The 26,599-nt window shown below is 43.9% G+C and overlaps 1 protein-coding gene across 6 annotated transcripts in view; it reads right to left on the bottom strand.

Annotated features, from left to right (window-relative positions):
- Positions 1–1,500: 1,500 nt before the first annotated feature.
- CLC-E (chloride channel E) overlaps positions 1,501–26,599 on the bottom strand; it is a 77,201-nt gene continuing 52,102 nt past the window's right edge. For 2 of the 6 annotated variants that reach the window (XM_086822773.1, XM_086822777.1), the window contains 6 exons: positions 5,927–6,393; positions 5,033–5,650; positions 3,457–3,683; positions 2,596–3,335; positions 2,176–2,290; positions 1,501–2,087 (listed from right to left, as the gene is read on the bottom strand). In XM_086822773.1, the coding sequence (XP_086678899.1) occupies positions 3,257–3,335; positions 3,457–3,683; positions 5,033–5,650; positions 5,927–6,393 (1,391 nt within the window). In that variant the 3' untranslated portion in view covers positions 1,501–2,087; positions 2,176–2,290; positions 2,596–3,256. The remainder of the gene's footprint in view (positions 2,088–2,175; positions 2,291–2,595; positions 3,336–3,456; positions 3,684–5,032; positions 5,651–5,926; positions 6,394–26,599) is intronic. The other 4 variants (XM_086822775.1, XM_086822776.1, XM_086822774.1 and 1 more) reach the window with 4 other exon arrangements.

Genomic DNA, 26,599 nt, shown 5'->3' with positions numbered 1-26,599 from the left:
CAATTGTACAAATGGATGATGTCATCGAAGTTTGAACGTTGATCCTTTTTAATGTGGCTGCTTGAAGATTTATATCTATTTGGATTTTGTGACACAAGGAGTGTGAAGTTGTATACTATCAATGAAAGCTATATGCTATAAGAGGAGAGAGCATTCATCTTACAACATCAATGAAAATGAAAGAAAACAAACACTCTATACTTGGCATTTTGGCACGTTTAAAAGTCAAGCATTAAAATTAGTCTTTAGACTATTCTAACAGGTTTCTTTTTGTGTTTCCATCAAACAGATGCTTCTCTTATGGGTGGCCCCATGGCTCTATATATATTTCTCTTGTAATAAGGACTTTACTCCCCCAATTACACCCCCGCCACCCCCCTAATCATCCTCCCTTCCTGTCTCTCTCCCCTCCATCTCTGTGTGTTTCTCAAATTTGCTACCCAAGCACACTAGTTACATATGATTAGCTTGCCAAAGATGTAAAATAGTCCTGTCTAAGAGGGTAGTGAAGAAGAGCATAGTTACATATCATGAACTTGCCAAAGGTGTAAAACAATCACGACTAAGAGGGTAGCTAAGAAGCTCATAGTCATCCATAAGAGGGTCGTTCTTGTGATGCTCTAACTTCATTGCCAAAACTTTTCCAATTAATGCCACTTGCAAACGATACAAGAATCAAGAATAGCTACAAAGATGTCCTCTCTCGCCTATGATATCAACCCTACCTTGCCAAGGGCTCTCATATATCCTCTTTGGTTTGCAAAGGAATATGCATACATAGGTCACTGTGAGTCATAGCTCACTTTTTCCTACATAGGTGTTATCCTAATGAATACAATAGTCATTGAATAATTGTCACATGTCGTCCAAGTGTTGTTCATTTTGTTTTTGGTATTTTAAAAAGAGTTTTGTACCTTGCCACCGATTAATCAAGAGCCATTGTCGGTATGGTAATCATCACTATCAATATTATACTTTTAATCCACACTTTCCTTAATCGTTTGATAATCAAGAGTCACTTGTTTGATTTTGACCATGTCCATCTAATCCTTTTAGACTCTTCATTTTGGATCATGGTGGCCTCCTCTTGTAAAAAGCCACCATGATTAAATTCTTCACCACTTGTACAGGGGAGATGTCACAAACGCTGCCAAAATTCTTTACCATCCTTGTGAATTTCCATGACATCAAAAGCCTTGTCAACTTTATTTATATATCTTTGACGTGTCCACTGCCTAGCTAGAACCAATCTACAAGTTGTACTTCATTACTCTATTTCCTAATATTAGGTTTTTATTTTGCATCTTTTCTTAATCGATAGTACTTGGATGCAATTTGCATTTTACTTGCCTATCCTACCTCTCTGTGCTTGCTCTTGGTCATGTATGCTCAAAGCAGCAAGTCTGATGCACACCCAAACACCAGGTCACAGTGAGTTGCTTTGTAAGTACTCTATGCATTTACACATTTGCAAGGCCCCTTGTCACAAATTCTGTCTTATGAAGGGGGATTAAGTGACAAAGGAATGTCCTTTGCATCCTACAATCAACCAAAGACAACATTGGATATTCCAGTCAGTAGCAGAAGAGCATTAGGCAAATGAGGAGGAAAGAACCACACTGGGGGCTCTTTCCTCACGAACTGGCTCCAAAATCATACACAGTTTTTATTTTGCTGGACAATATCTAAAGATATGACATATTGCCCATACAATTGTGCAACAATTGTATGGGCAATATCTAAAGATATGACATATTGCCCATACAATTGTGCAACAATGCTGATTGTACAGATGAAACACCCTCACACCCACAATGTACATGAAATGTGAGAAAATGGAGCCCTGGCCCCGTCCAGTGGCAAGGGTGGCATCGTTGGCCGTACCACTCGTTGCCATTTGCCCCTCCAGTCAACACGAGTCAAAGAATCCGAGTCATAAATGGCCACTGTTTCTGTTGCCTTCCAAGTGACTGTTCCCATTTCTAGACCCGCCACAAGGACATTTATCTTTTCTTTGAAAATACCCTCATAATTAAATTGGTTTGTCCATAGGCTGCAACTCAAGCTTGTTTTAAGACAATGTTTACCTGGATCAGGGCAATTGGTGATGTTAGGCCTTCTATTATTCATCATCAAAATCAAAAGAATGGACCTTATGGATCAAAAAAGCATTACCCTCATAAGAACTGAATGGTAATTATGCCAACTCTCTATGAGCTCATCATCTTGATGAGCATGACATGGTACATCAACCAAGCACCAATTTAGAATGCCAGCCTTTTCTCCTTTCCTGGACCATACAGAGTGCAAATGTACATAATTATCTGCCTTGGCCCTTCGTCAAAATAGAAAAATTAGTCCCTATTGATAATAAAAGATAAGACTTTATGTTGCTGCATGAAGTTGATGATTTGCACAAGCAACTGGTTAGACAAGATAAAGTTTAATCCACGGGCGTTGCAGTGGAGTGGTTAGGGTGCTCAATTCTGCCAGTAGGAACCTGGGCTCTACCCATTCTTGCTGCACCAATTGGTTGCTATACCTAAATACTACTTAATCTCTCTTAAAAAAAAAAGACTTAAATGACGAACTTACAATATAGAAAGGGAAGATTACGGCTGTAGCCCTCAATGCAACATCAACTCATTAAAAGTATGCTGATGTTCCGTATAAATCTTGGGTTAGTAGCTGCTCCTCTGTCATAAAGATAATTGCCTGAGTTTCTCGAACTGTTGTGTTTGTTATGTGCCTAATAAAGAGCATAACTAGAGGTTAGGTTTATAATTATTGGGCTCTATGTGAAGTGACTTAAGACTGTTTTTATTAGCGGTTGCTTATATTACTGAATCCAAGCCTTTATAAGTGAGTGGATTGTCTCATATATGGATCTCTCTTGTTCGGAAGATTCCCAAAAGATCAGAATATGACCAAGCTCTAGCCAGAAGCTCTAGCCAGACACTTGGATAGTGGGCTCTCTCGTAATATGGGACACCGGGGTTTGTGCTATCTGCACGGTTGGTGTTGGTCTAGCCTTAGGCTCGGGACGAAGCTATGGTTGAGTGATGAGCTTGCCAGCATTCAATGGGTCTTTATGTACATGTTTGTGCAAGCTGGGGTTTGAGGGCTTTCATGAACTCAAGCAAGCCCTATGGATGTAGATGCCTCTTCACTGCTTACTGGCAAAACTTAAATGAAGGGCAAGTTTCATAATCTTTGCCACCTTTTCTTTGGGGACCCATTGAGCATCCTCTTTACTTTAGTGTTCATGCTTTCCACTGCCCTTGAATATATCTGATAATGAAGACATCCCCAACAATCTCCTTGTAGCCTCTGCCCTGGAAATTAGAACAGTATCAAACGTCGCACTTTTAGTCTAGTTGCATATGATTAACCTTGCATTAAGTCAATTTAACGAGTTGGTGTATGCTGATTCCATATCAAATGAGTATATCATACCTGCAAGCTAGCTGAATACATTCCCTATCCAGAATCCCTTGTACAATTTTAACCTTGTCTCTTAAGTATAGCTCACGTGAAACAACTGGAAGTTGCCGCAACCCTCGACCAGTCATTAATCTTCGAGCAGCCCTCAAGCTCATGTCTGGATATGCAGTAATGACTGGAAAACCAGAATCCTCATTCACCCAAGAGTTACAAATTGCAGAGACAGTTAATGCACCTGCCTGTTGTCCAAACATTCATTTGAAGATTGCAGTCAGCCTAATGAAACTTCTGCACATCTCTAAGCTGATGTTGAGTAGCCATATTTAAAAAATGCTGTAAACAGAATCTCTTTTTTGTAGATGCATAACCACGATCTGACTCTTGAACTCGGGAATGGAAAACTCAGGTCACGGTGAGAGGTTTGCAAAGTTGCAAAACTTCTCATTTGCTTTGACAAAACTTGAGACTTACACGGAGGGGCTCATGAACAAAGGGGATAATCCATGAAAAGATCTGGAGTCTAGAGACCAACCTTATAGTGAACTTGGTGTCAGGGTTGCACCAAGGGAACCTTGGTTCTTTCAAGTACTTTGAAAGAAACTCAGAGTATACAGCATAGTCATCAAAACTTAGCATCGGCAAGGCACCAACCCCATTCTCGCCTATACAGATGAGAGTAGTTTGACAATGCAAGACTTGATTCTCTCAACTTAATTTACTGTTCATGGATGAATTGAATAAAGATTGCAAAGTTGTGTACAAAATTTGCTGAACCTGCTAGAAAATAAACTACTTACTAAACTCACTGTCAGCAGAGCAAGAAACCCTCCTATAGTCCTCTCCCAAGTGCTGAAATATGCTGCAATAGGAAGCCCTGGAGTGATCTGCATTATTCAAGCTGGTGCATAGCACCTTTGCTTTTGGCTCCAACTTTTCAATGCCAATCACAGAAAGAAGGAGACAAGCAGCAAGCATCTAAGCTGCAGATCCCCAACCCAGCTGCACAAACAGGCTGTTTGGAGGGAAAGACAAGCCATACAGCAGTGCGGTGGCTAAGAGCTAACATCAGAGTGTACAAGGGCATCCGCTCCTGTTGATTACTGCTCTAGGGGCAGTACGGACAGGGCTTGAATGCTCAGTCATTCATCCTTGGCAGCCCTGCAGCATCAGATCCAGCCCAGAATAGCCCACAAGCAGCGGCAGCCAAACAGATCAGCATCTCATGATCCTATAGCAGACACAGTATTCTTGACCGATGGTGACCTCTGTTAGACTAATTCAAGGATGTAGAGACGTGACTTGGACCTTTACAGATGGTAGCAAAGGCAGTGCATGTCTTGATAACCCAAAGGTTCTTTGAATCCTTAAGATATGCTCTATTATTGTTTGCAAGGTTCATAAGTCTAAGCTAGGCTGGCCAATGCCATGAGGGTCCACAAATGACATGCTTCACCTAAACTTGGATGCAAATATAACCTCCTAAGAGAATCTTGGATTCTAACCACTTTTCTGTGGTTGAAGCTTGCACACTGACTTGCAAAACAAACAAAAAAGAACACTTCAAAATAGCAGATAAAACGGAACCAACCTTAAATTGCCCATCTTGACTCATCCTTTCAGCATGCTGTTGGATATCGGAGAACGTCACTATTCCTTCTAGTATGTTACCATCCCGGACAAGTAAAGCACACCATTCTTTTCTCTCCAGCATCATTTCTATTGCTTCCTGCACAGTCATGTTTGGAGCTACAGCTGCAAAGCAGGTCTTCATGGCAGCTGCAACTGTAATTTCTGTGACTAATTTCTCCTCATCCAAGTCTTTATTTGCCATGCATAGTGAGTTGTCAACAGCACATAAGTCATCATCTATACGACTACTACTTTCCAACAGACGCATGCCTTGTGCCACTTCAGGCGACTCATCAGTGTCAGAAAGTAAAGAATTCACCCTGACAAGTGTGTGAGATTTTCTTTCAATTGTTCTTGCTGATTCAGATGGAATTTCAAACATGGTGGGCTCCTTTTTCATGTAAATTAGCTTTGGTTGCTGCTTCTTTTTGGCTGAAACAGATGCAACCCAGGATGACACCCCCACTGCTGCCATCAAAGGAATAATGATACGATAATCTCTAGTCAGCTCAAAAAGAAGAAGAACTGATGTCAACGGAACCTGGCAAACACCAGCAAGCGTTGCAGCCATGCCAACCTGGATAACAGACAAATATTTCTAAACAATCAGCATCCAGTTGAAGACCTTTCCCTAACAACCTGCTTGAGGTTGAACTCAAGTAGAGCTTTGATTACCCAGTGGAGATGGATTAATTGCTTGATATTTTGATCCCTTTGAATACTCCACGCTTCACTAATACCAACTATAGACAACTTGCACATCCTTCCATTGAATGGAAAGAGTATGCTATAACTTAAAATGAGCCACTCTTGACAGACACATAGCTTATGAAGTGAAATAAAAAGACCTTACCAAAGCATACGCCTGAGGTACAGCAACTTTTAAGGCATCAAGATGATACATAGGGTCTGCATGAGTCACCACATACCCTGCCAGCTTGCCATATGCCGATCCTAATGCTGCTCCGATAAAAAGAGAGGGAGCGTAGACTCCTCCTACAAGACCTGATCCTCGACAAATAGAAGTGGCAACTATTTTTGCACCAACCAACTGAAGTAGAAGTATGGCAGGAGGCCCCCGTTGTAGTGGACGTGACTCTAACAAAATGTCGACATTTTCGAATCCCCAATAAAGGACCTCTGGATATGCCAATGCAATGAACCCCACACACAGACCTCCAAGAGGAGGCAAGAAAGCATCAGGGATTCTTGTAACTGCCTTCAGATTTTGGAACATCGACGTTGAAAAACTGGAACACTTTGTGAGACCAACTGAAACCAGCCCGCACATGATTCCCAAGACCAGATATAAAGGAAGCTCTGCAGTGATACATCAATCCACCTTAGCATGGTATGTTTTACTGTTCTGCAATCTCAGAGTCCAGACAATACAATTTGAGAGGAGAAAATGGTAATGTATGTAATAATGTGCTTTATATAAAGGCAGATAATTTTTTATCAGCAAAAACAATTCAACGCATATAAGCATTGAAGAATATCAAATGCATTCATGATACATTCAGTATATCTTCAGCAGTCATTCAAGCAGACATTAGCACTACGGACGCCGGTAGACAAACCTCCAGAAATTTTACTTGGTAAATACTAAGCGATTTGGTGCATGCAAAATTTTCCAACTTAGAGCTTTGACAAGCAGCTGCTAAAATAATGAGTGTCAAGTGTATCACATCTGTGAGTGCCACATGGACATGGATCTTACTTGCAACCGCCTCTTAAGCAAGATGAGGGGCAAAATATGGTCCGATTTGGGCAGTTTGATAGCCCATTAGGCACCCAAAGGTGCCAAGGACATGGCCCAATGGTTGGGACATAAGTTGGGCACAATATGGACATGTTTCACCGTAATTTTGATGATGTTTTATGACCTGAAAATGGATGGCCGACCTGAAAACGACTTGCCATTAGATCACTATATGAAGGAGGTCAAAGGTCATTGTAGGGCATCTCTCATAGGCATTCAACCCTGATTCATAGGAACTGTTCTTGAAGCACATCCTTCATGCAGAACTCAACATCTGAATCAGAGTAGATCAATTCTCATGTGCAATTTCACATGAAGAGCAACCGGTAACCTTTTGCATATGCATCAGTAGTCATGCATGATTATGCACAGGCAGATCTTAGTTGAAATAGGTGAGCATCATTGTATATATTCATAGCAATATTCAGCAGTTTAGGTCTATGTTCTTCTCTACTATGTGTTTGCCATCTTGATTAACCTTAATCCATGTTTTAACTTAGCTTTAATCATCCTTTAAGTCTTCTGCTGTTAGTATGCATGTTACAATGAGAGTGGGATGATAGGCTCAATGAACCCTGAAACACACAAAAGATGGCCAAAAGCTAGTTTTTGGAAAATGCAATGGGTTTTCATGTACAAAGCACAGGCATGAACCACAACCTAGAGAAACACAGGATATGGACAGGCTACAGCAAGGACACGAATGGATTTGCCACAAGCTGCAGTGGATTCCATCATAGAGAACCGGGACACTCTCAGCTGACAAGTTTTAATTAACAGGTAAATGAAAGCCAAGAAAACACCAAAAGCATGGCCAGAAATGAGCACAAGATACTGTCGAAAGCAGTAGACAGTCCGGTTGCAATGGTGTCAAGGCCCACTAATAGGATCATAATTGTCTCATCTACTTTGAAGCACAAGCTGAGAATATACAGAGAAAAGAAAGAGCTGAGCCTGGACTACAAACCCTGTCATTCCTTCAATTCCACTCCCAAGTTTGGTTAGAGAATTGTGCATCTGTTCCCTTCCTCATTGGTCATAGCTAGAAGTAGAAGTCATATTTTGGAAGGCCAAAGGCCAGCATACATGTAGCCTTTTCATGTACATAATTCATTTACTGAAAAACCAGTCTCTCTCTCTCTCTCTCCATCTCTCTTCTCTCATGCATTTTCATTAAGGTTCCTACAGGTTGCTTAAGGGCTGCGATTAAGGCTGCAGGGAGCTGATTTGTGGCTTTTCTCTCTTGCATATCGAGAGAGTTGGGCTTCTTTGGAGAACCCCCTTTGGTGCTCTGAGGCCCTCTAGGCCATCTTGGCAAGGAGCCTTAGCTCCTTTGGGAGCCAAGGGCTGCCACATAGCAGCACCGCCATCAAGAAGGGCAGCAGCACCCTCTCTATCTCTTGCTCCATAAAGATGCCTGCACAAAACAACTCACCCAGCATCCAATTAGAGAACCCCCAAAACAATTTTTTGATTTCGCCATCTCCCCCCCACAGCAACGCCCAAAAGTTGGCAGCTCAGCCCACTTCCGCCTGTCGCTGCCCAGCTCAGCCGATGGCGCCACCATAGCAGAGCCAAATTTTCAACTTGAAACTACACTGTTGCATTCCTCATCATCGCTTGAGTCTCCAAGCCGAAGATCATCAAAATCAGAGCTCATTTAGGCCTCTGAAACCTCTACAAATTTTCTGCTTTCACAAAAACAGAGCTGAAGCAAGCATAGAGGCGCATCTAGCATTGTTCGAGCTCTCGTTTGGTGGTATCGGCATCGATTTTCGGCATCTGGACAACTCTCAAACCTGACTTTTTTGTCAGCAAGCCTCTATTCAGATAACTTTTCTATCCCTACACTTTGTCATTTCAGTACATTTGCAGGTCTTTGCCATCGGTGGATCACTTGGCATCTCTCAAAATTGCCATTCACTGGACATTGGACATTGGGTGTTTACAGTGCATTGTGCATTGACATTTGTTTGGCTCAGATAGTGCATTTGTTTTGAGTAATGGCTAGCAGTGATGTATTCAATTGGTTGGGAGCAGAGGATAAGTTGGATGGCTCCAACTACCCTCTTTGGTCATACATGATGCGTCATGTTTTGGTTGCCAAAGCCTTATGGGATGCAGTCAGTGGCCGTGAAGCTTGACCAGAGGAGCAACCGACTCCTACTAGTGAAGCAACTGACCCAGATGAGATTACAGGTGATGAAAACCAAGGTCCATGTGGAACAACTCGTTCTACTCCTACACATGGCTTGTCACGTCCAGGTGGTTCAAGGAGTACAACACGTACTAGAGTCTGGTGGTGTGATGTTGGTCTAGCTTCTACTCCGGACCAAGCTAGATGGGATGGAAGAGATGCACAAGCACATGCAATGATTACTCTTTCTGTGAAGAAGTCCATTATCCCTCTGATTCCCACATATTCACTCTTGTGACACTGCCAAGCAGGCATGGCATGCACTTGGATCTTTGTACCATGTACGCAATGAGGCTGAGGTAGCCTATTTGAGAAGGCAACTAGTGTCAAAGCATATGAATGAGGGAGATTCACTGAATGCTTACTTGACAAAGATCAAGGATTTAAGAGAGCAATTGGCCAACCTTGATGAGGCTTACCCACACGGTTCACTTGTTCCCGTAGTCCTGAATGTGTTGGGATAAGTCGGAGCTTATATGTGTGTAACAGTGTGTGAACAGCCTCTTAAAAGGCTGGTAGTGTGTATGTGTGTGTTTGCGTGTGAACCACATCGTAGGAGGGTGGATAAGCATGCATGAAATAATGGTCAAATGGTTTGGTGTGAGAAAGGCATATATAACAAGGGCTTGTACTTCATTTTCGATCATCAATCAAATCCATCATTGAGTAGTGCAATTGCTTTGAGCTTGTCACATCTCTCACTTTCTCTCTGCCCATCATCTCCACCATGGTGATCTACTGCCTACCATAACCTTTTCCCTGCAAGCTTCAATTGGTATCAAAGCCGCTACTTTGACCAATTCTTTGCCGCACCTTTCCGCCATCAAAGTTGCTACTTTGACCAGTTTGCCCCGGCACCACCGTCAGCTCTCTCTGCACCGCCCTCCTCCCCCGCTGCCGCTTTCTGCCGCCCACCTAGCAGACTTCATGATAACATGCCTCCTAGTGGCGCTAGCCGCAGGGGTCCCTTACCTTGGCATTGCCCTTTTTCGCTACTTTGCCGCTTCTTTTTTTCCTTCGCCACTTCGCTCCTTCCTTTTTTCCTTCTTCGTCTCTGGGCCAGTCCCAGCCCGTGCACCATCAACAGCTCTACTGCCCGGCGCTGTTACTTCGACGGTGCTAGTAGACGGTGTCCTCCTAGCTGCCCTGCCTCTGGTCGGCTGACATGCCTTCCCCGCTGCATCGCCGTACAGCCCACTTATTGCCGACTCTGTTGGCCTCTAAGGCGCATAACCCCATAAGCGACTTCATCATCATTGGACGAGCGGCCACTGTACCTGTTGCCATGCCATAACAACTCATTGGTAAATTTTGGGGCTTTTCGAAATCTTTGTATGTGTCAAAAATGATGGTAGCAGCAAAACAAAAAATTTAGGGCCTTTCTAAAAATCAGAGAACTTTGCTCAAATTGCAACTCTTGCAACAACATAAATTTGGGGTTCTTATGAAAAATCTACTCAATATCATGGCCCTATCAATACCAGCAATAGACAGGTTCTCTCGAAGTGGGTTCCCTACCTGGCAGACCAAGATGAGCCTGACAAACAAATATAGTGGGGGCATTGAAATGAAAGAGCTATTGCATTGATTGACCTCAGCCTCGCAGACGCTCTCATTCATCACATAGACTTCAAGCAAACTGCCAAGTAAATTTGGGACAAATTGGAGACTCTCTTTAGTAACAAAATCACTAATTCTAAAGTGTTCTTAAAGCTGAAGTTTTATGATTAGAAAATGCTTGTTAATGAAGAGTTGAAAGCTTCATGTTTCCCTTATCCCAATTAGGAGCCAGGGGGTGACTAAGTGCTGGCCTCGCTGCCTCGGCCTTACCCTGATAGGAGAGACTACCATGGCACGGGAGCTGCAGGTGGTGAATAGCTCTAAGGCAAGGTGGATGGCGTGGGTGGTAGCATCTTCTTTGCGTTAGGGGGGGGGGGGGGATTGTTGGGATAAGTCGGAGCTTATATGTGTGTAACAATGTGTGTAACAGTGTGTGAACAGCCCCTTAAAAGGCTAGTAGTGTGTATGTGAGTGTCTATGTGTGAACCACCTCTTAGGAGGGTGGATAAGCATGCATTAAATAAGGGTCAAATGGTTTGGTGTGGGAAAGGCCTGTATAACAAGGACTTGTACTTCATTTTAGATCATTAATCAAATCCACCATTGAGTCATGCAATCGTCTTGGGCTTGTCACATCTCACTTTCTCTCTGCCCGTCATCTCCACCATGGTGGTCTACTGCCCACCATAACCTTTTCCCTACAAGCTTCAAAATGCATTGCCTGATTCCTATCAAAGTTGTGCCTCGACCATAAGGCTCTTGATGAAGGGTAACCCAAACGCCCTCACTTTTGATGAGTTGGTCTCTGTGCTTTTGCAAGAAGAGCTATCAAGGCATAATAGGAATGTTATGCGCATCGGGAATCAAGCTTATATCACGAATCAACGAGGCAAGGGGGCATCATTTCTCAAAGACGGATGTGTAAGAGCTGTCCAAAAATTACACCTTATGCATAGTGATGTATGCGGTCCAATGAGGGCACCATCTATTGGTGGTAACCTTTACATTGTTACTTTCATTGATGACTATTGTGTAATAGGCATTCGTAAGGGCTGTGGCATGGGTACTTAGCTTATCTTCAAGAAAACAACAAAACCTTGAGAAAACCTGAAAATAAACAAAAGAGAGAAGACACCACACTAGGGGTCGGAACAACCTTGGGCCGACCCCCCCCCCCCCTCCGAGTTACATTAGAGAAAACCCCTTGGAGGAGTCTTGAGTACAAGTTCTTAGAGCTAGAGCTCTCATCTTTTTCCATGTCTCAACAATGAGAGAATAGCTGAATTTATAATTCTTGTCCAAAAGCACTTTAAAACTCACTTATAATCCAAAAAGCATATTTTTAATAATGAAAGCTCTTCTCTCCTCTTTTTAGCTATCTTGCCACGTGTCAGTGCCAATCACCACATCAACAGCACCACGGCACTCTTTTTTTTTTCAAAATCCTTTTTTCCATAACTCTCTTTTTCTTGTTTGCACATTGTATTTTTGCATATCAGCGACTTGTATTTTGATGCTTCAGTGACATCCCGTTAAACAATTGTCCTCAACTGTTCGATCTTGCTCTTCTCTGATGTTTTCTTGTTGTGAGCTTAGCTCTTCTCTCTCTGGCTCTTGAGACATGGTTCTTCATACCTTCTCTTGTGCTTGGCTTTGGGGAGCATCTTGCCCTCACGATTTTCACCCTTAACATAAAGTGACCTTGGATTTGATCTCTCCAACAGATACTCCCACCCCTTGCACCTCTAGAGTCGCTCTTAGGCAAGAGTTTCCCAGCATGATTCTCGTCCTATCAAGATCAACACGCACTTGTTATATGTCAGAAGACAAACACATGCACACATGCTCGTCCTTGGGTTTAACCAAGCGTCCCCGATCCTTGGCACATATACACAGTGTGTGGGAGAATGAGAATTAGGGTTAGAGTTCATTCATGGGAGACATACACAGAGAAGCAAGAGAGAGAGAGAGAGAGAGTTGTGGGGATAAGTCAACTCATCAAGTGAGTGTGTGACTCCCCTATCACACATGTATATTGCACTAGTACACATAGTGCACTTAGTACATTAAAAGTACTAAGTGTACTATGTACTATAACTTATGGGCTTGTACACACTATAAGGGTGGGCATAACGCCTTTACCCCAACAACCTCCCACTTAAAGGCAAAGTGCCCTTAAATGAAGGAAAAGAAAAAATCAGCATGTACATGATAATATACAAGGCCATATCAAGGCTGAAACTGGCCTCATCCAATGCCCATCAAGTGTCTGCAATGAGCAAACCGCTCCGGAGGCAAACTCTTTGTCAACAGATCAGCCGGGTTGTCATCCGTGTGAATCTTAATAAGCTGAATTTGCTTGTTCTCTATCACCTCTCTGATGAAGTGATACTTCACATCCACATGCTTCGTCTTTGCATGAAAGACAGGGTTCTTTGCCAACTGGATGGCACTCTGACTGTCACAATGCAACAATGGAATATCCCCTGTATAGCCCAAATCAACCACTAACCGAGATAGCCATAATGCCTCCTTGCAAGCCTCTGTGGCTGCAATATACTCGGCCTCTGTAGTAGATAAGGCTGTGCACTTCTGCATCTTGGATATCCATGACACAGCACCTCCTGTGAATGTAAACACATAACCGGTAGTAGACTTCCGGTTATCTCGATGACCGGCATAATCCGAATCCGTGTAACCATGCACTAATGCATCCTGTTTGCCAAAGCAAATGCACATATCCTTGTGTGCCCTTCAGGTATCTCATGACACCTTTCACTGCTTCCCAATGCTTCTTGCCAGGGTTGGCCATGTATCTAGAAACCACTCCCACTGCAAATGCAATGTCCGGCCTAGTAGCAACCATGGCATACATGAGACTGCCACAAGCTGAAGCATACGGAATCTTGGCCATATCAGCCCTGTCTCTATCTGACTGTGGGCTGTCCATAGCACTGAGTTTCACATATGGAGGCAAAGGAGTACTAGTCTTCTTCCCCCCATCCATATTGAACCTCTGAAAGACTTTGCCAATGTATTCCTTCTGAGACAAATACAACACATGCTGATTTCTGTCCCGAAGTATCCGCATACCCAAAATGTGATTTGCATCACCCAAATCCTTCATATCAAAGGTTTCATGCAGCCTCTTCTTCAAAGCATCCATCTCTTTACGAGATTTCCCGGCAATCAACATATCATCAACATACAAAATGAGAATCAATAGACTGCCATCCAAAGCTTTCTTGGTGTACAAGCAGTGATCTATGTCACTTCTCCTGAATTTTTGAGATTTCATGAATGTATCAAATTTATGATACCATTCTCTTGGTGCCTGTTTGAGCCCATAAAGACTCTTTTTCAGCTTGCATACAAGCTTCTCCTTTCCACTTACTGCATAACCCTCTGGCTGCTGCATATATATCTCCTCATGGAGATCACCGTGAAGAAAAGCAGTCTTCACATCCATCTGAATCAAGTCCAGATCATCATGCGCAACCAAAGCCAACACAGCTCTAAGTGTGGTCATTTTGACCACTGGAGAGAAGATCTCCTCAAAGTCCACACCATATTCCTGCTTGAAGCCCTTAGCCACTAACCTGGCTTTGTATCTTGGCTTTGCATCTGGTGCAACTTTGAGCCTGTATACCCACTTGCATGGCAAAACTTTCTTGCCTGCAGGCAAATGCACCAACTTCCATGTTCCATTTTTATGCAGAGAATCCATCTCTGACTTCATGGCACGCTCCCAAAGAGCCTTGTCTGCCCTCTATAAAGCCTCCTTATAACATGAGGGCTCCCCACAGTCAGTAAGCATCAAATAGTCAACCCCTGGAACAAACCTGTCAGGGGCTCTGGAGGGTCTTGTGGACCTCCGTACCCAATGACCATCATTTGCAGGTTGCTGTCCAGCCTGCATATCACCCATTGGTGGCTCCTGTTCCATGCCATAAGGCTGAAAAATCATGCCCGGTATATCCTCTAACTGTGGTATATCCATAGGGATATCTTCTGCCATCTCTGGCTGTCCATTTGGACCATTTTCAGCACCATTTAAGGGCTGGTTTTCCTGCTGTAATGGCTGATTTACAGCCCTTTGTTGTTGTCCATGATGTCCATCATCATCAAAGATGACTCTGCCAGGCTCCTGTTGCCTTGCAGGCTCCTTATACATGCATGTTTCATAAAAAATGACATCATTGCTGCGTATGATCTTTCTATTTATGGGATCCCAAAGTCTATACCCCATTTCACCTCTGTCACCATATCCTAGGAATATGCATTTGTGAGACTTAGGATCAAGTTTGGCGCGCATTTCCCTGCGTATGTGCACGTACGCAACGCAACCAAACACTCTCAAGTGCTTGTATGACGGAGGCTTCCTTGTCCATACTTCCTCTGGCACTTTCCCACCAAGCCTCGTGTTAGGTGACCTGTTTATAAGGTGAACGGCTGTCATAACAGCTTCAGCCCAAAAACCATGAGGTAATGCAGCATGTGACAACATAGAACGGACCTTCTCCTGTATGGTCCTGTTCATCCTCTCTGCTGTCCCGTTTTGTGGAGGATCATAAGGAGTAGAGAGCTCCCTCTTGATGCCTTTAGCATCACAAAAGTCCTGAAACTGTTTGGACATGTACTCTCCACCATTGTCGGAACGCAAAGCCTTCAGTGTTTTGCCAGTTTGATTCTCAACATGAGCAACAAACTTCTGAAACACTGAGAATGTATCACTCTTCAAACGAAGAGGATAAACCCACACCTTGCGTGTGGCATCATCTATAAAAGACACACAATATTTTGCCCCTTCCAAAGAAAGCTGAGGCATCTCACATACATCTGTATGCACAAGCTCTAACTGAGCATCTGTCTGTCCAAGAGCTTTCTTGTGGGGGCACTGTAGTTGCCTACCATATATACAATGTTCACAAAATTGAAAACTTGAAAACTTTAGAGAAGGCAAGTAACCCAAACGAGACAATTGCTCCATTCCCTTGACACTCATGTGTCCCAACCGGCTATGCCACATAGAAATTTCCGGCAGCTCGGTTGCATTTACATTAGCATGGTGACAAACACCTGCATGCATAAAGTAAAGAGTGTCCACCTTAGAGCCTTTGGCAACAACCAGTGAGCCCTTACTAATCTTCCACTTTCCACTACCAAATGTGGTAACATAATCAGCATCATCAAGCTGTCCAGTAGAAAGCAGATTCTTCTTGATCTCAGGCACATGCCTGACATCATGGAGCATAAGCTGTGAGCCATCTGAAAATACAAGCCTCACATCACCTCTGCCAAGAATCTTGCATGCATGGTTATCACCCAAATAAACCACTCCTTCATTGCCAGCAGTATACCTGACAAACAAGTCTCTGCAACCTGTGACATGAAAGGAGGCACCTGAATCAATGATCCATGAGTGCATACCATGACCACCTGTAAGAAGTGAATGGGCATCAAGTGAAGAAGTAAATAGGACCTCATCCTCACTGCCACTTGCATGTGACACATTGATTTCTTCGATCTTGACTCCACTTTTGCCCTTTGGCTTTACATCTTTGGCTTCATCCTTGTCTTTGTCTTTGCCTTTTCCCTTTTCTTTTTGATCATTTTTCCATTTGTAGCATTGCTTTTTTGATGTGTCCCTTCTTGCCACAATAATGGCATTCCAAATCCTTTTTGGAGCGAGACTTGCTCCTTCCCCTTTCTTGGCTTTTCCCCCTTTGCTGGGATCTCCCACGTGCATTCATTGCATTGGACTTTCCAACAGAGTTGTTTTTCCTGTTCATCTCTTCTTGAAGAAGAGCACCCTCAACATCTGCATATGACAGCATAGCATGCGAATTGCTAGTGGCTGTCCTGAATGTGTCCCAACTCTCTGGCAAAGTGCATAACAAAAAAGTGGCTTTGAACTCATCGTCCATTGCCAACTTTTGATTAATGACCTGGCTGACAATACCATTAAACTCATTTAGATGGGCTGTCATAGACGCCCCTTCCTTCATCTGAAGACCTATGAGTTTCTTCAACCAATACACTTTGCTTGAGGCACTTTGTTGGGCATACAAGTCCTGCAATCTCTGCCACATTCCCCAAGCTGTCTTCTCTTCACGAATGCTGAAAAGTAATGAGTCTGACACAGACAACATGATAGTAGATCTTGCTAGCTCATCCATATCTTCCCACTCTTCAGCAGTAAGAGAAGCGGGCATTACACCCCTTTCTTTGATAGGCTTGTGCTGCTTTTTCTGGAGCAACACATTGTAGCACTGGGTTTGCCAAATATCATAATTATGCGAGCCTTCAAGCTTCTTGATATGAAGCAATGAAGAGCTCTCACCTGTGGTTGCCATAGCAAAATGCAACCTGTCAATGCTTGACTCCCTGCAAATGTGCAAACACTGCACCCAAAACACACAAAGTGCTCACAAATGTTCTCCCAAGCTTTATCTCCCACTGCGGAAGCAAGAATGCAACTTTTCTCCCACTTTATGTGATGAAAACACCAAAATCTGGTTGCTGCAGATTTTGGACAGCACCTTAAATGTGCTCTTTTGCCCTTCCAAAGTACTGTACAGCAGTACTAAGTGCTCACCAATGATGTACCAAACCTGTACCGGCAAGTTCAGCAGCTGAATTTGAACCTTTTGATCACTCAAAACAGTGTACAGCCATGCCAAAACATGCACAAAGCTGTGCCAAATCTGTACCAGCAGGTACAATAGCAATAAATGCTCTCTTGGCTGTCCAAATGAGTGAAAATCAGACTTTTACAGTCCTGTACACTGCATACAACAGTCCCGAACAGAAATTGGGCAAAAGCCCCTTGACTGCAAGCTGATTTTTGAGGATTCAAGGCATAAATGTCTTGCCTGCTGCTTTGCCAAGCTCAACAAGCATATAAACTTGAAAAGCCCCTTGATTTGAGATCAATTTCTGATCATACATGGTACATTGACGCACATGAAGGCATCCAGAGTGTTCACGATGCTTCCCCCTGGCCACATATACATCAAATACATGAAAGCCCCTTGATTTACAGGCACATTGAGTGCTTGTAAGGCATCAACACTTTATCCACGGCATCAAATGCGATCGCTTGCATGCAAATCAACCAAATCGGCACAAAAGCCCCTTGATTTGCACTGCAATTTGCTGCAATTTCGCCCAAATGTGCGATTTTTCACATCATACAGCATGTATGAGTGCTTAATTGCACAATTACATCAAAAGCCCCAAATTTCGACATCCAATTTCCTGCAAATTGATCCTGATTCGACCAATTTCCTGCAAATTTATCCTGATTGTGACCAATGTCACCCAATTTTGCCAATTTTGCTCAAAAATTGAGCAATTGGGCACCTGTACCTGCTCAATTGTTGATTGTACTTGCTCAATTGCAAATCCCAAAAAAAAATTGAGGCAAATACCTTGTAATTTTTGATTTTTTGTTGCAGGGAAGGAGGGCGTCGATTTTGCTGTTGATGCTGCTGCTCGTCAGGCTTCTGTGCAGGTGGGGGGGCACTTCTAATGCTGGTGCTTTCTTCTGAGATTGTATTGGTGCCAGTCTAAGCAACGGCACATGAGCCTGTGCGGAGGAGGCCGTGCGATGCGTCGAAGTCTACTGCAAGCCTTTACGCTGGAAGCTATTCGTGAGGAAGCTTGCTCCGCCTACGATGCGCTGAGCTACGCCATGAACTTCGACGAAGGTACCAGTTGTGTATGCTACGCTGCCTTCGTTTCAGCTCCAGTTGTGTGGCGCCGGTGACTAACACGCTCGCTCAAGCATAGCGCCACACTTGCAGTCGACGACTCGGGTGGCGCCTGACACGCCTGCGTATGAAAAAGCGCAGAAAATGGTTGCCCGCCTGGGTTCGCCTTCTACGCCATCGCTTGGTGGTTCAACGCTCACTTCGCTCCAAGCTGAAGGGCCAGCGTTGCCTTCGCCGTGTAGAGCTACCCGCTTAGCGCTAGTGGGCAGCCCGCCTGGCTGCTGGGCAGCCCTCGCTTGGTTGCTGGGCAGCTGGGGTAGTCCACGCTGCTGGCTGGGGCAACTGGTTGGGCCAGCCCCTTTTGTGCTGCAAGGAGCAGGGCGACCAGGAATCAGCACGGCGACCAGGACAAAGGAGGGGCGGCCAACAGAGCAGAAGAGGGAGGAGAACCTGGTGACCAAAGCTCTGATACCAGTTGTGTGGGAGAATGAGAATTAGGGTTAGAGTTCATTCATGGGAGACATACACAGAGAAGCAAGAGAGAGAGAGAGAGAGTTGTGGGGAGAAGTCAACTCATCAAGTGAGTGTGTGACTCCCCTATCACACATGTATATTGCACTAGTACACATAGTGCACTTAGTACATTAAAAGTACTAAGTGTACTATGTACTATAACTTATGGGCTTGTACACACTATAAGGGTGGGCATAACGCCTTTACCCCAACACACAGATATGCTCACAAGCATAAATCAAATGAACAAATGAATGCACAAACAGTTCCTTGGTTTTGACACCAATTTCTTGGTTTTTACACCAATTCCTACTATAGTCCAACTACCCATGTCAGTGTCTGACTATGGTAGACTAATAGTATTCATATCCATGTACTCACTTCTAATTTCCTTCACTGATAAACAATGCCTCCATGAGATGGCTGGTCCCGTGACTCTTGTACAAAAGATTTTGGGTTGGTCAATCTCAAAGTTGCTCCTTTTGGATACAACTTGGACAACAACCCTCGAGTTCTAGACTACTCAATTCCCTGCAGAGTGGAATATAAACCTTGAGCATTCTCCTTTGTTCATGGTTCCTTGGATGTCAAAATACGAAGTCCGATGACATCCCCCTCGGCTTCTAATAAGTTATCCTTAAATGAAAAGCTTCTTGATATGCCTATAAAACATGTGGATACTCCGCAAAGTTCTCATCCACCTGCTTGGCATCCATAGCCGAATAATTCTTGAACTTGACAAGATACTTTCTAGTAACCTTGCCATGCGATCTCCTTCTTTCCTTATGAAAGACAATCTGCTCTGGTTGAACAACTTCCTCTAGTTCTTCAACTTCCAGTGGATCCTCGTTCAGTGGTTCCAAAGGTTTGGGCTCCTTATAAGCTCTTAGGAGACTCACATGAAAAGCATTGTGAATCCTCCAATGATCGGGTAATGTTAGTCTGCAAGCCACATCATTGATCTTTTCTAGAAAGGTCTATAGTACATGTTGGACAACTTAGGATAAACCTTCTCTTTGCTCTGGTGAAAGATTTCCCCTCTCGCTCGGTCCGGTCGGGCTACCCTCTATGTTGGGTTTTATGCTATGTATGTTGGGTTTTATGCTGTGTATGCACCCAGAGGAGTGCTAGTGATCATCAGTAGATTACTGGGACACTTTTTACTTCAGTTGGTGGAGGTTTTTTCCCCAGTTTAGCTCAGTTTCACTTATATGCAGTTTATAAGTGTTTTGGTCCACCCGGCACATTTTATGGCCGGACATGTGAACACTTATCTTTAGGGTCACTATTATGTGGCTATTGTACTTCACTTTTCATCAAGCAATAGACTGAAGTCATGTTCTCTCTCTCTGTTGGTTTCCACGCCTACTTGAAGCTTCTGTAAACCCTAACCCTAACACTTCATTGCCTTCATTTGGTATCAGAGCATTGAAGCCTTGCCCTGCCCAGCCCGTACACTGCCAGTACATCATCGCTGCTGCTGCCCGTACACCTGTGCGCCGTACACTACTGTTGCAGCCCGTACATCTGTGTGCCGTACTACTGCTTCCATACAGTAAGTGCAGCCTTCAAGTACTGTACCTGCCTGTACAGTAAGCGCCGCCTTCAGTACCCCGTACTGTACCTGCATATAGTCGTCAGCAGCTGACGTGTACCTGCTCGCCCAGCACCGTACAGCACTGCCTGCTCCGTACACAGACAGCGCCTCTGTTCACACCTGCGTAGACAAGCCGTACAGCTGTCAGTATAGGCGACTTGCAGTATTTGGTGTTCTGTACCTGTTCAGTACCAGTTTTCAGTATTGTACCTGTTTCGATTGTACCTGCAGTGCCCAATACGACTTCCAGACTTGCAAAGTACCTGTTCGCATTGTTCAATACAGTGCTTCTGAAAATATACAGGCACAACAGGCAGATTTTCTAGCAAAGAACTATACAGGTTTTTTTGCACAGTTTGGGTGCAGCAAATTTGGGCATTTTTGGGGCATTTTGGCATTGTGTACGCCATTTGCTGCTCTACTCAGTCATCATTGGTGCTTTGAGCTGCACATTCAAAGGATTGAGCGTGCAGGCATATTTGGGTGAACTGTATTCAGTGGAGTACAGTTATTTTCAGGGTTTTTTGCTATTGGGTTTTTTGATAAACAGGTACAACATTGTGCGTAAGCATAATGGCAAATCAACAGCAAAGTGATGTATTCACATATTTGTCTAAGGAAGACAAATTGGATGGCACGAACTACTCCTTGTGGAGTTTTATGCTGAAAAATATGCTTGTGGCAAAAGGTCTTTGGGATTTTGTTAGTGGTGATGAACCACGTCCAGGTCCATTGGCTCCAGAGACTCCTCCCCAAGGGGGTGCTCGTGGACGAGGACAACAGGTACAGGCTCCAGGACAGCCATTGCCTGTTCAAAGAACAAATGCTCAAAAGACATGGGATGCCAGGGATGCACAAGCTTTGTCACTCATTGCATTGTCAGTACAGAGGTCCATTATACCTCATATTCGTTCAGCTGGCTCTTCACAGAATGCATGGGTGACTTTGGAGCAGATGTATGCTGCTCGTAATGAGGCTAGGATCTCATTTTTGAAAAGAGAGCTGGAAAATCAGAAAATGAATGAAGGAGATGATATGTCTAGCCACTTAAACAAGCTGCAGGATTTGAGAGAGCAACTCATCAATGTGGATGCGATTATTCCTGAGACACAGCTTGTGTCCACCATCTTGCACTCTTTGCCAAGATCTTACTTGGCTTTTCATACCTCTTTGAACCTCAGCATGAGGAATGCTGTTGAACCCCTCAAGTATCAGGAACTTGTTGCTCTCTTACTACAAGAGGAGCGAATGAGGAAGAATATGAATATGAACACAAATGCTGAACAAGCATTTACTACAGGTCAAAAGGGGAAAGGAAAAACTCAGCCAAAGAGTTCAAATCAAAATTCAGGTGATGGTGGTTCTTCACAGGATACCAAGAAAGGTGGTGGAGTCTGGACAGCCCAAGAAGAAGGGCAAATGTCATTACTGTAAGAAGCCAGGTCACGACATCACGGAATGTAGGAAGAGGATTGCCAAAGAGAAGGCAAAGGAAGCTGGGATGTCTGTTAATGATGCTTCTAAAGCTCCTCCAGAGACTGCTTCTTTTGTTGAGGACAGGGATTACTGTTTTTATACATGCAGCTATGATGCCTCTTGGTCTTCATAGGCACTCAGTTTGACAGAGCATGCATGTACTTGGTATTTTGATAGTGGTGCCTCAAAGCATATCACATCTCGCAGGGATTTGTTTAGTCATGTTGGCCCTGCCCCTGTTGGCAAAACTGTTCAGTGTGCCAACAATGCTTCATATCCAGTTCGTGGCATTGGGGAGATTCAGCTCACAGCCATTGATGGCTCCATTCTCCGCCTTACAGATGCCTTATATGTACCAGGGATAAAGAAGAATTTGTTGTCCATTTCTTCTTTAGCACATTGTGGAATGCAAGTCCACTTTGATGATGATAAATGCATGGTCAGAGACAAAGCTAATGCCTTGACCTTGATGCTTACTGGTACATTATGTCATGGACTTTATCAGTTGGATGCATTTCAGCCAGTGGATCAGTCTGCTTATAATGCATTCACTCTTACTCCAGCTATGGTTGATGCGGAGTTATGGCATGCTCGCATGGGGCATGTAAATTTTGGTAGTCTTATGCTTATGTAGTGACATAACATGTTTACAGATCTACCTCTCATGGAGAAGCCTCTAGATCACATTTGTGAAGGATGTATTTTGGGAAAAATGCACAGGTTTTCCTTCCCACGTGATCAGGCTCTAAGAACAACTGCAAAGTTGCAACTTATACACAGTGATCTTTGTGGTCCCATGCAGACGAAGTCATTAGGTGGTTGCTTCTATTTTGCAACATTTATTGATGACTTCTCTCGTATATGCTGGGTCTATCCTTTGACACAGAAATCACAGGTATATGATGCATTTTTGGCCTTTGTAGCACTTGCTGAGACAGAGTCAGGATGCAAGGTGAAGACTCTCCGTTCTGACCGAGGGGGGGAATATATGTCACATATGCTGAATTCCTTTCTTGGGAGTAGAGGTATAAAACATCAGTATACTACTCCTTACACTCCACAGCAGAATGGGGTTGCAGAAAGGAAGAATCGGTCACTCATGGAGATGGCCAGATGTATGCTAAAGGCAAAAAGGCTACCACATATCTTTTGGGTAGAAGCAGTCATGTGTGCTTGTCATATTTTGAATCGATGTCCCACAAAGGCATTGGTTTCTATTACTCCTTTTGAGGCTTGGCATGGCCGCAAGCCTTCTGTATCGCATTTTTGTATCTTTGGGTGTCTTGCATATGCACACATACCCAAAGAGTTGAGGAGGAAGCTGGATGATAAAGCCACAAAATGCATTTTTGTTGGGTATAGCCGTGAGAGCAAGGGCTACAGGTTATATGACCCACTATCCAGGAAGATATTCACTAGTCGGGATGTGATTTTTGATGAAAAATCAGAAATATCCATGGCTGGTTATGAGGCAAATCAGGCTGAAAATGATGTGTTTGAAGGTCTACTACCCATGGAGTTTCATTCCATAGTTGGTGATCCAACTCATGAGGGTACAGGACAGCCAGCAAATGATGTAGGTAGTGCAGAAATTCAGCAGCCAAATGAGCCAGAAGCTGAACCAAATATGGGGCAGCAAGCACCACAGGTCAGACATATACCTAGATGGTATTTGAGGACATTACAGGACAGCCATTTAGAGGGTCCTCTTGCTGGTCGTACTCGTAGGGAAACAAGGACCAATGAGCATGCACACATCATGGATTTGAATCTGGTTATGGCAGCCAGTTTACAGGATGATGATGAGCCTGATTCATTTGTGGATGCACGAGATAATGTGCATTGGAACAAAGCCATGCAGGATGAGCTTGATTCTATTAAAAGGAATCAAACATGGGATTTGGTTGATCTGCCCAAAGGCAAGAAAGCAATTGGTACTAAATGGGTCTATAAGTTGAAAAGACATGCAGATGGATCCATTGACAGGTACAAAGCCCGTCTAGTTGCAAAGGGCTATGCACAGAAGAAGGGCATTGATTATGAGGAGACATTTGCTCCTACATCCCGTATGTCGACACTTAGGTGTGTCATTGCATTGGCTGCACATCGTGGTTGGGTTGTTCACCAGTTGGACATAAAGACTGCATTCCTACATGGGGACCTCGAGGAGGAAGTTTATGTATTTCAGCCCATGGGATTTGATGAACATGGTCATGAGGGGAAAGTTTGCAGGCTGAAAAAGGCCTTGTATGGTTTGAAACAAGCTCCACGAGCTTGGTATGCAAAAATAGATGCTTTTCTACTCACTCAGGGATTTGTGAACAGTCCATCAGAAGCCACTCTGTATGTAAAGAAAGAAGAAGCAGATCTGCTGGTCATCAATCTTTATGTGGATGATCTCTTGCTCATGGGATCAAATGATGACAAAATTGCAGCTTTTAAGGAGATACTGCAACAGACATTTGACATGTCTGACTTGGGGCTTGTACATTACTATTTGGGCATACAGTTTGTGCAGGATAACAGAGGCATTGGGTTGTTGCAATCACGTTATGTTGCTAAACTTATGGAGAAGTTTAAATTTCAGGATTGCAAGCCTATTAGTACTCCTATGGAGCCTGGGATGAAACTGTCTCTACAAGATGACAGTGTTTCCTTTGATGTCACTACATATGCTCAGGCTGTTGGGTGCCTCATTTACTTGTGTAATACAAGGCCAGATATTCAGTATGCAGTCTCTCAGTTGAGCAGATTTATGCACAGCCCGCGGTTGTCACATTGGCAAGCTGTGAAGCGTGTATTCCGTTATTTGCAGGGTACCTTGTCTCTTGGATTGCTTTATCCTGAGGGGGGTGACATGCAGTTATACGCTTACAGTGATTCAGATTGGGCTGGTGATTTTGATACCAAACATTCCACTAGTGGAAATTGTTTCTTTCTTGGCTCTTCATGCATTTCTTGGCTAAGCAAGAAACAGACCACAGTGGCCACTTCGTCTTGTGAGGCAGAGTACAGAGCAGCCTACACTACTACTGTTGAGTGTGTTTGGCTGCGTCATCTCATGACTGATATGGATATTTCAGTGGAGGAGCCTACACCTATCTATACTGATAGTCAGAGTGCCATTGCTGTGGCAAGGAATCCTGTGTTTCATGCTCGCACGAAACACATTGAGATTCACTATCATTTTGTTCGGGAGAGACTCCAGGCAGGAGATATCAGTCTGATCTACTGTCCTACAGATCAGAATGTGGCAGACATCTTCACCAAGGCGTTACCACGTCCGAAATTTGAAGCATTCCGCAATGCTTTGAATTTGTTTCCTTTTGGTGGATGATGTACAGTGATCACATATCACTCCAGGGGGGTTTGTTGGGTTTTATGCTGTGTATGTTGGGTTTTATGCTGTGTATGCACCCAGAGGAGTGCTAGTGATCATCAGTAGATTACTGGGGCACTTTTTACTTCAGTTAGTGGAGGTTTTTTCCCCCAGTTTAGCTCAGTTTCACTTATATGCAGTTTATAAGTGTTTTGGTCCACCCGGGACATTTTCTGGCCGGACATGTGAACACTTATCTTTAGGGTGGCTATTGTACTTCACTTTTCATCAAGCAATAGACTGAAGTCGTGTTCTCTCTCTCTCTTGGTTTCCATGCCTACTTGAAGCTTCTGTAAACCCTAACCCTAACACTTCATTGCCTTCACTCTAGCACCCTAACTCAACTTCACTTGCTCAAAGTCATCATCACCGACCGACTCCACGTTGTTATTGTCGGATGACTTCACATAATTACCACCCACTGACTCCATATATCCCCGGTACACACGAAACTGTCAGAGTATGCAGCGGAGATGAAGACAAAATTTGAGAACACAAGAGCAAGTGCACTGCAGAAAAATACAGCAATAGAGAAGGAGAGAGAGAGGCGTGTAACTCTGCTATATATACACAAGAAAATCCCGAAGACTGAATACAAAGTGTGGGGAGCCATGGGGCCATTTTATATGGCCCCATCAGTCAGTTGGCCTGCTCAAAAAGCAGTCGACAGCAGCCATAAAGCTCACGACCTGCTCCACCATCAGTCGGCCAGCACCTATCAATCGGCCAAATTACAGAGAAGGTCGGGGAGCAATAGAACCAGTCGGCCATGTCAGAGAAAACAGTCCAGCAGTCGGCCAGCACACAGAGGTAGCTGACATGCACAGGACATCCTCCCACACCTGGTAAAAATAGGGAAAAAATGGGAAAAAATATAGAGAGTGGAGAAAAATGAGAAAACACCTTAATCGGGCGGGCACACCCACAACAAAGGCCCTGGTGTAAATATACAGACAGGAGATGACTGCTAACACCCCCTCTCAACTCCTGGATGTGGAACCAACCCCAGTGAGTTGGAGTGCCGCAGGAGAAAAGACTCAGATAGAGACTTCGTGAAGAGGTCCACCGCACTGTCCTCTGTCGAACAAAACTCTAGCAAGATATCATCAGCAACGATCTTTTCACGAACAAAATGCCTCTGGATGACCGTGGGTTTCACCAGTGGAAACCCAATCCTGCCAAGTAACCTTTGCAATCTCACCACCTCACAAGCAGCACCACAAGCAGCCCGATACTCTGCCTCTGTCGACGACAAGGCAATAGATGGCTACCTCTTACTGCTCTTGAGCCAAGGGAAAAATTGTAGCCTGATGTTAAGGTCCTCATG

The sequence above is a fragment of the Cibotium barometz genome, chromosome 29, assembly GCF_041138505.1.
Source record: "Cibotium barometz isolate CiBa-2024 chromosome 29, ASM4113850v1, whole genome shotgun sequence".
Lineage (NCBI taxonomy): Eukaryota > Viridiplantae > Streptophyta > Polypodiopsida > Cyatheales > Cibotiaceae > Cibotium > Cibotium barometz.
The sequence above is the reverse complement of the archived record's forward strand: the minus strand, read 5'-3'. Positions and strand labels throughout refer to the sequence as shown.